This window comes from Amaranthus tricolor, chromosome 11 (genome assembly GCF_026212465.1).
Source record: "Amaranthus tricolor cultivar Red isolate AtriRed21 chromosome 11, ASM2621246v1, whole genome shotgun sequence".
Lineage (NCBI taxonomy): Eukaryota > Viridiplantae > Streptophyta > Magnoliopsida > Caryophyllales > Amaranthaceae > Amaranthus > Amaranthus tricolor.
In genome coordinates, this window is record NC_080057.1 from 21,180,460 (window position 1) to 21,191,360 (window position 10,901).

Here is a 10,901-nt window from a genome sequence, read left to right on the forward strand (position 1 = left end):
TGGCGGTAACACTCCCATGAGTAGGTTTTGGCTCATGTTTTTCATTAAAGGTGTTTTCGAAAATCCGACCTATTCTGAGGGTGTTACAACCGTCTCCCATATAGATTTAGAAATCTCTTCCATAATGGCAGTAAAAATGAAAGGGCTTAGAGCCGATCCCTGATTTAGTCTAATTTTAACCAGAAAAGGCTCTGTTATCCCTACAGGTGTTTGAATGTTAGTCAAAACTCTGTCATACATATCCCGTATAGCCTTAATGTACACTGCAGAAATACCTCTAGCCTTGAGGTTATCCCATATGACACGTCGTGGTATGCTATCATATACTTTCTCCAGGTTAATGAAAACCATATGCAGATTTTTCTGTCGCTCCCTATATTTCTCCATCAGTCTCCTCAAAACATGAATTGCTTCAATGGTTGATCTTCCTAGCATAAAACCAAATTGGTTCTCTCTAATCACCGTTTCTTGTCTAATTCTCCTCTCTATTACTCTTTACCACATTTTCATTGTGTGGCTTAGAAGTTTGATACCTCTATAATTCCCGCATACTTGCGCATCGCTTTTGTTTTTAAATAGAGTTATTAGTTATAACACTTTATATGAATTAAGGAAATATTTTATTTTGTTAGCATAAATTGGTATAGTATTTTTTTTATTAAAAATAATCATAATTTTGTATTGTATGCAAGGGGTATGGGTACACATTGTTGTTTGCAGTTAAGGCGAAAGTCAAATATGATTAAAGCATCCTAAACTTCTTAGAAAGTTTAATGAGTTTTTAACGCATCGGTACATAAAACAACAACGGAACACGACTAACGTTTCCGGATCGGCACCATTACCGAGGCAAAAACTGCTGCTGCCCGAAATATATTTATTTATTTATTATTATTATTATTATTATTATTATTAGTATTATTTTATATATACATTATTCAAATTATTAACCCTTTAAATTTCATGACCAATATAAATCTAACAAGACCACATTCACAACTATTAAGATAGAACAACAAGACCAATCTTTCTATCACACAACCACTTGACATTTCCACACATATATTAATACTAAAAACCCCATCAACAAAGCTTGTACGTCAGCAAATAAAAGAAACATGCCCATCCACAAAATCCTTCAAGAAACTTAAAATTTCATAAATTATGATAATTGAATTAAATATTTAATTCTCTTAACAAATTAAAATTTTGTAGAGAATCATAAAACCAATACACCCCTTTTAAATCAAGACATATATATATATATATATAAACACAATCCTTCAAACAAATCAAATTTTGCTAAAGGATTTATAAACTCTTGGATAACTACATTACTTGATCTATACCATGAAATTTCATCTAACAAATTGAAATTTTGTTAAAGAAATGCAAATCATAAAAGAGATTTATTTAAATATCAATATAAACTTAATTCTTATAACAAATTTAAACTTCGTTAAAGAATATTAATCAAGAAAGGTTTTTTTTTTTTTTATAAAAGAGACATAACTTAATCCTTTTAACAATTGAAGTTTATTAAAGGATTACTAGAGAAAATTAAAAATATACTCAATCCTCCTAAAAGTCATAGGATATCATCATACATAGAATATAATTCATCTTAGAAATCTAGTATATAAAATCTATAATTAACAATTCAATTAAACTTACCCCTTTGATCAAAAGATTGGATGGAACAATAAATTTTTTTTTTCTTTCTTGAAGTGAGCCGAAACGAAGAGCAAAGGAAGAGAATTTTTCTGAATTTTTTGTGTTCACTTGAAGGTTTAGAGTGGTGAGGAATTCAAATGATGCTTAAGGATTAATAGGAAATTAAAATAATGATCATAATTGTGCCATAATACACAATTATGAGAGGAGTTACAAGACTCCTCCCATGCTCCACACAACCGGCCACCTTCCCCCTTCCCTTAATTTTTTTTAAATTAATTAATTAATTAAGTAATTATTATATTATTGTTAAAACAGAAAAGAAACAGCACCTGATAACAACGTACGCGATAAAACGCGTTACCGTTAAAATTTAACTTACTTTATTTCTTATAATTATCTATGTAAATAATAAAATTTACTAATACTTATTTATTTTACTTTATTATTATCTTTTTAAACCCGATAAATTACGGGGTGTTACACTTTACCTTCTAAAGCTTCCCTCCACTCATTCAATTTGTTACTAACCTCCTCTCTAGTTTCAGCTACCAGCACTATGTCATCAGCGGATAACATGCACCACGGTACCGTCTCCCATATAAATTTAGACATCTCTTCCATAATGGCAGTAAAAATGAAAGGGCTTAGAGCGGATCCCTGATGTAGTCCAACTTTAACCAGAAAAGACTCTGTTATCCCCACAGGTGTTTTAATGTTAGTCGAAACTCTGTCATACATATCCCGTATAGCCTCAATGTAAACTGCAGAAATACCTCTAGCCTTGAGGTCATCCCATATGACATGTCGTGGTATGCTATCATATGGTTTCTCCAGGTCAATGAAAACCATATGCAGATCTTTCTTTCACTCCCTATATTTCTCTATCAGTCTCCTCAAAACATGAATTGCCTCAATGGTTAATCTTCCTGGCATAAAACCGAATTGGTTCTTTCTAATCACTGTTTCCTGTCTAATTCTCCTCTCTATTACTCTTTCCCACATTTTCATTGTGTGGCTTAGAAGTTTGATACTTCTATAGTTTCCGCATACTTGTGCATCGCTTTTGTTTTTAAATAGAGTTATTAGTTGTAACACTTTATATGAATTAATGAAATATTTTATTTTGTTAGCATAAATTGGTATACTATTTTTTTTCAAAAAAATACTCATAATTTTGTATTGTATACAAGAGGTATGGGTATACATTGTTGTTTGCAGTTAAGGCGGAAGTCAAATATGAAAGCATCCCAAACTTCTTAGAAAGTTCAAAAGGGTGGTTGGTACCCTCTATATGTTGTTCACGGTGGTAGTCTGGTAGATGAGAATTGATGAGGTGGCAGATGACACGAATTAAGCTAATCGAATTCTCATATTGAAACTGTTGCATCAATTCAAGACCAAAGAATTTGTTTAAAAAGAGAACCCTCGTATAAAGGAAGCTTCGTAACGGCTTCCTTTTTTTTTTAAAAAAAAAATTACCTATTGAAAAATGGGAAAGCTTAAACAAATAGTATAAAAATAGCAACAAGTGAAATCATTTTCGGGCTTGCGGTTTACGAAGCACAAGCATTACCTTAAAAAAAAGTAAGTATTACCTAAACCCTAATTCTTTTCCTTATTCTATCAAGTATCACTTTCTAGTTTTTCTTCTTTTTTCATGGTTTAACTTTACTGCATTACTTTCTGGTGTTGATGGATATATTCATTATGAGGAACTAATTTAGGGTTTTCTTGCTCGATTAATGTCCAGATCTCAAAGTTTTGGTTGATAGTTATAATGATTTGGTTTTCTTGATTACTTTTATTCATTGAACACGTTTTGCGTATCTATATGTTGCAAGTAATCTGACGACAATCCACTCCTAAATCTGGAGATTTACCCGCAATTTAGGTATTAAATCGTTGGTTTTTTTAGAGCTCCGGTACGCGGCAATGGTTTTGGGCGAAAATTCTCTCCGGCTTGGCCAAAATCGATCACTTTACTCCTCTAGTATTAAGAATTTGTCTATTGTTAATTAGACGGGCCTTTGATTGGCTATTCTTTTCTTAACATGAAAATCAGAGATTCGTTTGGGTTTTTGGGACATTAATTCCTATAGGAAGTTATTTCCCGCGGTAATTTTCTAGGAATTTCTACATATTGTTTGTTTTACTGTTGGATTTTACAATTGACATGGTAAAAACTATGCGATATTTTATATGATAATCCCTAATTTTTAAATTTTTTTTTTCACAATACAGCACTCTAACTCTTGAAAAATTAACAACATAACATTTTAACAAAAATTAACAACAAAACAGGTAAAAATATTTAATTTCCATTAAGTATGAAAATGACTATTTTACCCCTGTTTCATTTCATTAAAACTCAGCACCTCTTTCATTTTTCAACCTCCTTCATCTTTCATTTAGAGTGTTCTTGCTTCTCCATTAGTGTTCATTGTTGGTCCCAAGTCCAGGTAAAATAGGGGATTGTGGTGGGAACTTAAAAGTTGAGGAAGATTTAATGGTGGAACCTAACAAAGGAACACTGAACGTTTTGCTGATAGAGTCGTTGTGGAAGATTAGCATGGCGAGCAGGATCAGCTTGAATCAATGGTGGAACCTAACAAAGGAACACTAAAATGAAACGGACTACGAAAATACAAAGAATTTTTTCGTGATATTTAAGGGCCAGAAAATGATCTAATTTTTTGAATGAGATATGTAGTAATTAAGGGGTTGGGCAGAAAACTTGAAACATAGTGTTATTAGTGGACCCAACATAATTATGATTATTAGAGATAGAAAAAATAATGTAAAGACCAAAGATCTTAGGACATCCAATCCAGTAAAGACCTTCTCCATCATATCGAATATTATCAGGTAAAATTGGCAAATTATCAACAAAAGTTTCCAAGGATCCTTTTCTTTCCCCAGCTCGGATGTACTTCTTACATCTCCTACTGTTATTAATTTCCAATCCAAAAATATAAAATCCACTATTAATAATGCAGTACTTGTGGACATAGTTTAAGGTTACCTCATCTCTCGAAAAACCAAGTACCAAGTAGCCTAACCTCATCTCCCGAAAAACACTAGCATCCACTGGTTATTTTCAGTGCTATTATCAACTTTATGGTTGATGATAAGCACACAATCTTTTTATTTTTAAATTTTTTCCATTTTTAGTTATAAATAAAATTTATTATCTCTCAGTGTAGAATTCTATCCAATTATTGAATTACATCCAAAAGTCAACTTAAGTCAAAAAAGTCAAAAAAGTCAACTCAATCACCCCTTGTTAGTAAGAGCGGGCGATTACTTGATCGACTTTTAATTGTCCGCTGTTACTAACAACAAATACACTTCATACCTTAGCATTGGGCCAAAAGTGCTTATTTTGGGACATAAGTTTTCCCAATGCTTGGTTTGAGAATTTTTTATATAATTTTACTTATTTACTTTAAATTTTCATGTTTTGTACTTCTAACTTTTGGCTTTGATTGTTTTGAGTTTTGGAGTACCGTAGAAAAAGATATGGTGACAAACTGACAGTTACAGTTAACTATTAGCTTTGCAAATGACTATTGGTCATTGGCCGTTGGTTGTTGACTCTTTTAGTTGGCTTGTTTGACCAGGTGAATTATTGGTTGTTTTGTTGGCTTTTAAGATAGCTAGATAAGTCAACTATTTAGAGATATTTGGTAATATTTGATATTAGTTGTTGACCATTTATCAAAGAAACTCTTTTAGTAATTTGATGTTAACATCCTAATTTGTACAGGAAGTCTACAATATGATGCCCTTTACTGTTCTCATGGACTTCCTTAGCATTCTATATATCTTAAGTAAGGTTGGAGGCCTTACAGAGTCACAACGAATTCTTGAAGGTATAACTGATTGTGTTTCTGCTAGAATAACGGATTTTGAAAAACAAGGCAAGAAGAGAAAGAGGGAGGGTGAAATCCCTTCCTGGATAAACCAGGGTCGAGAGCTCGTGCAGCAAGCGAGAAGGGTTTTAGGACAGGGGAGTGAAGCAGGTTCGGAGAAGAAAAGAAAAGTGGAAGAAGGAAGCATCTTCTCTTCTCAAACTCGTAGAAAGCTTACAGATGTTTATAAATTCATAGAGACATTGTCAGCCTTTGAAAAGCAGGTTGATGAGAAGGTTTTGATAAGCACCATATCTGATCAAAGAGGCCCAGATCGTGGGACTCTTTTGCCGGTGAGAAGCTTAGTTGGCCTAGGGGCTTCCGGTGCTTTGAAGCGGCTTCAGGCTGTTTTACTAAGCGATACGATTGGAAGAATTGCTATTCTTGGGTTGGAAGGACTAGGTAAGACCTCTTTGATGAAGCACCTGCATAACTATGCCATCAAATCTGTTGATAGGTTTGATTATGCTTTCTGGGTTTCTTGTCCTCGTCCATTCAGCATCAAGCGTCTACAAGACGCTCTTGCTGCTGCAATGAAGTGTAAACTCTGCATTCATGATGATGTAAATGCTCGAGCTGAAGCGTTGTGTAGTATTCTTACAGGTTTGGGGACGTTTGTAATTTTCTTAGACGGTGTACCAGAGGTAAAATTTTCACTGCATCAGATAGGAATTTCAGTTCCTGTAGAAGAGAGTAAGAGCAAAGTTGTGTTAACTACAAGGTCTACTTCGGTTTCTGGTATGTTAGATTGTTCAGAAACAGTGAAGCTCGACTGTCTTTCAGACGAAGAAGCGTGCAAATTGCTCATAGACGAAGCCAGAATTAGCATGGATTCCGATGATCTTATAAGCTTTATTACCAAGTTTGCAATTATGTGCGATGGCGTGCCAGGCAAGATTATCGACATAGGTACTCGTATGCGCGACATTGATGATATTTGCGAATGGAAAAACGCATTATTTGAGCTAGAAATAGAGAGGGCTGAGATCAGTGGCTAATATTTGAGGAAAGGTGTTCTTGCTATTGCGCTCTTTCGTGTTTCGACTATTATTTTTGGTTAAGTCGAGCCTTCTTTGTGGGACGAATGGCAAGATTAACGAGGAGTCGAATCGAGGATTAGTTATAATTTGTAAATAGCTTATGGTTTACTATAGATTAAGAAAGAGGAGCTTCTAGTTAAAGCTGGCGTCTTCTCAATTAGGAGCTGAGTGTTACTGGAAGGGAGCATATGAATCAATTTGACTTGGAAAAAGTATTAAAAGAAATTATTAGTTGATAGTAATACCTCATTATTATCCTTAAATAATAACAAGTGTAAGAGTTGATGAATTATGAAGTAGGGTAAGTCTAATTTATTAGTTACTTTATGACTTATATAGTAATATAGCAAGTATTGTGAAACAGATAAAATAAGAAAGTGTAACAAGTATTATGAAATAGAGAAAGGAGGAAGTATTTATGAATGTATCGTATTCATAAAAGTCATCGGGTTGATTTTGGGTTAGGTATTTCGGGTTGTTTTAAATTGGGCCTTGTGTCCTCATTGGTTTTTACATAGAAAATCCGTTTTTAAGTTGGATCAAATCAAATTTGATTACAAAGTCAAGTGAAATCAGCGTTAAATCTCTTTTGAATACATTTACGACCTGTTTGGTCAGTGGTAGTAAATGGTGGTAATGGAAATGATTTATAGTGTAAAATTCCATTAAAAGTTCAATGTCATTCCCATAATGATAAAACTTTGATCATAAATTTTTTTTTTTGTACACATTTTCATTACTACCTAATACACATCTCCGACTGGTAATGCATTAGAATGAATTTTATGAAGAAAATGAGATGACTGGAGTTAGACAAGTATAACTATCAAGATAGGTAAGAGATTTTTCAACTAAAATAACACTTATTTTCATTCCCATTAAAAATGTATAATACCATGTACCAAAAGTGCACTTAAGTGTATGACGCTTCCATTAGATTACAATAGGAAAGACTAAATCCTTTCATGTCATAGCAGGTGCGCCTAATTTGTACTTTGAACAACCAAATTTCCGCCTCTGAATTTACCATCGCTATTGAGGAGCTTAACACAAATATTAACAGGAATTTAGTTATTAAGAGGATAAGACTAAAAATTGATGTATAGATTAGAATTAAAGTACTAATTTAATTAAAAAAAAATGTAATAAATTAGGTGAAATGGACAAAAATAGAATATATAATAAATTTAAAAATAAATAAATGGAATTATGGAAAGTAACATCATCAAAGACATGTGTCATTGACCATTGTAATCTCTTCAAAATCCAAACTAACCTTCCTTTAATTTGATTGGATGTTCAATCCTTGTTGATGCTTTCATAACATATATAGAAATGCTTCGATCACACCAAAGTTTAATACTAAGCTTTATTTACATTTGATCATGCTTTATATGGCCACACTCCTTTGACTAACTTCTATTTAGCATCCACGAAAGTTGTTACTCCTAAGTAAAGTAAAATAGAGTTTTTTTAGAAAAAAAAAATTATATTTGGAAATAAATGGAGAAAAAAATAAAATTAATAATTTAAATGAAATTAAAAAAGAATTAAATGTATGAATATGATTAAAAGAAAGTGGTAAGCCATTGTCTAAAATATAAAATGAGTAAGATAATTACGTCAGTGTTAGAGAGATAGTGTCAAAAGACACGTACTTTCCCTATATCATTAGGTGAGGTTACCATTACCTTATTAAACATAGTTATACTAGCACAACTTTTTAGTGAGGGGCATGTTGTGTCCACTGTTTGATGCCACCTATCGATTTCACAAGATATAGTAGAGCGAGCTGCAGATTATGTGGTTGGTACAAATGTTCGCACATCTCCTTGATGGTGTAGATGAGGCCACCGTTGAGAGTTATATAGCATACCTCTTATATTTGATTGTCATTGCATTGTTTGGGGACAAGACTACCAACCAAGCCCAACTGATATACCTTTTCTAGAACTTTTGAAAGCAAAAAAAAAAAAAAAAAAAAAATAATTAAATAACTAAGTTCTAAATTTATTCTAAAAGTAAGCGTGAAATTCCCAAACCTGAGGTTTGGGTCTGTTTGCAGTTACTAACTGCGAACAGGTCAAAAAAGACAAAAATAGTTGTTCCCACTTAGTAACTGGGAACAACTATTTTGTCCTGTTGCTGTTTGCAGTTACTAACTGCGAACAGGTCAATACAGGTCAAATAGCTGTTCGCAGTTAGTAAGTGCGAACAACTATTTTGTCTTTTTTGACCTGTTTGCAGTTAGTAACTGCGAACAGCCCTAAACCTCAGGTTTGGGAATTTCACGCTTACTTTTAGAATAAGTTTAAAACTTAGTTTATTTAATTTTTTTTTTATTTGCTTAAGTATTTCAAATTTTCCCTTTTTTATTAGATCAGTCTAGGGAGTCTAATGAGCCATACGACTAGGGTTCTGGTGCGTTAAGCTACCTTTAGGTCATGTTTGGATTGTTTGTAAATATTTAAGGGGAGAAAAAAAATCAAACTAATGAAATGAAAGCAAATAGAGATGTATTTGAAGTAATTGAAATAGTTGTAAAGAAGGTAAAATGAGCATGAAATAAAAATAATGAAAGAAAAAGATGATTTTCCCTATTATAGAGGTAATACATTATCCCACCCTCCCATAGAATAAATATTTACCCCACAAAATTGAAAGTTTCTCTCATTTTTTATTACGTTGCAACCATTTTTCCACCTCTCTAAGAATCAAATTTCAATAATTTCTCATTTATCAACTTCATTTTTTTTATTTTGACTTTTTTTACTCCTTAAATATTTACATTTAATCCAAATATGCCCTTATAGAAGATTTGTTGTTCTTCAAAAAGAACATTAAGAAGATTGTGAAACCGCTAATACTTCAGCAAGTTAGAATACTTAATTACATATTATAGAATTTTATATTACATTACTTTACAACATATAACATCTTTTTTGTTAATGTTAAATTTCAGTGGGCCTAGGAGCATATGTTTGTTGGCCAAAGACAAGTTGGTGAAAATTTGAAATAAATGAGATTATTTATCTACTTAATTTCAAATATAAGATTCGGGAAAACTTATGTCCCAAAATAAGCTTCCGTACGTTCAAGCCTAGCCTCGGGTAAGTCACTGTTACTAACAGCGAATAAGAGAAAAAAATAAAAATTAAAAAGGTGAAAGTCGCTGTTACTAACAGCGACTTAAGGAGTTGACCAGTCAACTCCTTAAGTCGTTGTTACTAACAGCGACTATGAAGTTTTTATTTATTTTTTATTTAAAAACTAAAGTAGCCGTTGTTAATTAGAAAAATAGCCGTTAGGAATGTGAAAATAGCCGTTGTAATGTTGTTGTATAAATAGGTCCATCATTTCTCATACTTCATTTTATCCATTCTACATCATTCTTCTTCTTTTCAATCAATTGTTAAAGGTAACATAAGGTATTTTGTTAGTTTTATTATTATAAATGTAAATATTATTTTCGAAAGTTCACTTACGTTACTATATTATATGTATTATGTAGATGTCAAAGGAGCATTGTATTGAAGAGCTTTGTGATTGTGGTTATGAAGTTGAGATTAATACTGATTGGAGCGACTTCGATCCAGGGCGTGAATTTGTTGCTTGCTCTTTCTACTTGGCTGACGGATTAGAATGCACATACTTTCGATGGATTGCTCCGGAGGGTACAAAATGGCAGAGAGACTTAATAATACGGCTTGAGAAGGAAAAACAAAAGCTTAAAGATGAGGTATTTAATCTAAAGAGACAAATGGATGATATGGCACATAGGAAAGAAGAGACTGAAAGAATTATGAGAAAGTTAAATAAGCCTTCTTAGTTACGGACGCTAGTTTAACTTAATGCATGAAGTATGTAATTGGATTTGGATTTGTTGAACTTGCTTGAAATTGTGTTGAATGTTGGATAGCAACATCCTTATTTGAATATGATTGTATGTTTGTTTTTGATTAAATTCATGCTGCATTGTTGGCGAAATGATTCATCGCCCAAAAGTCTGAGTAGTTAACATCAATTCACTCATAATAAACGTGTGATACTACGGTAAAAATATATACATCTACATATATGTTACAATTTACACACAAAAGACCAACAGTTACAAATGAGTATGTACAAATGTTCAATAATTACAAAAGTATTTTAATGCTAATCCTCCTCCTGTACCCTGTCTAACTGTGACGGTATACGACGCCTCCTACGATAGTAAGAGGCCGTCGCATGACGCTTGGGTAGGGGAGGTGATTGATAATGTGATTGACTT

At 32.7% G+C, this 10,901-nt stretch overlaps 1 protein-coding gene across 1 annotated transcript; it reads left to right on the plus strand.

Moving 5' to 3' along the window:
• The first annotated feature begins 2,920 nt into the window (after nucleotides 1-2,920).
• On the plus strand, nucleotides 2,921-7,073 carry LOC130827521 (putative disease resistance protein At3g15700). Its single transcript, XM_057693259.1, has 2 exons — nucleotides 2,921-3,261; nucleotides 5,444-7,073. The coding sequence occupies exon 2, from the start codon at nucleotides 5,456-5,458 to the stop codon at nucleotides 6,584-6,586; it is 1,131 nt and encodes a 376-aa protein (XP_057549242.1). The 5' UTR covers nucleotides 2,921-3,261; nucleotides 5,444-5,455; the 3' UTR covers nucleotides 6,587-7,073.
• The last annotated feature ends 3,828 nt before the right edge of the window (nucleotides 7,074-10,901 follow it).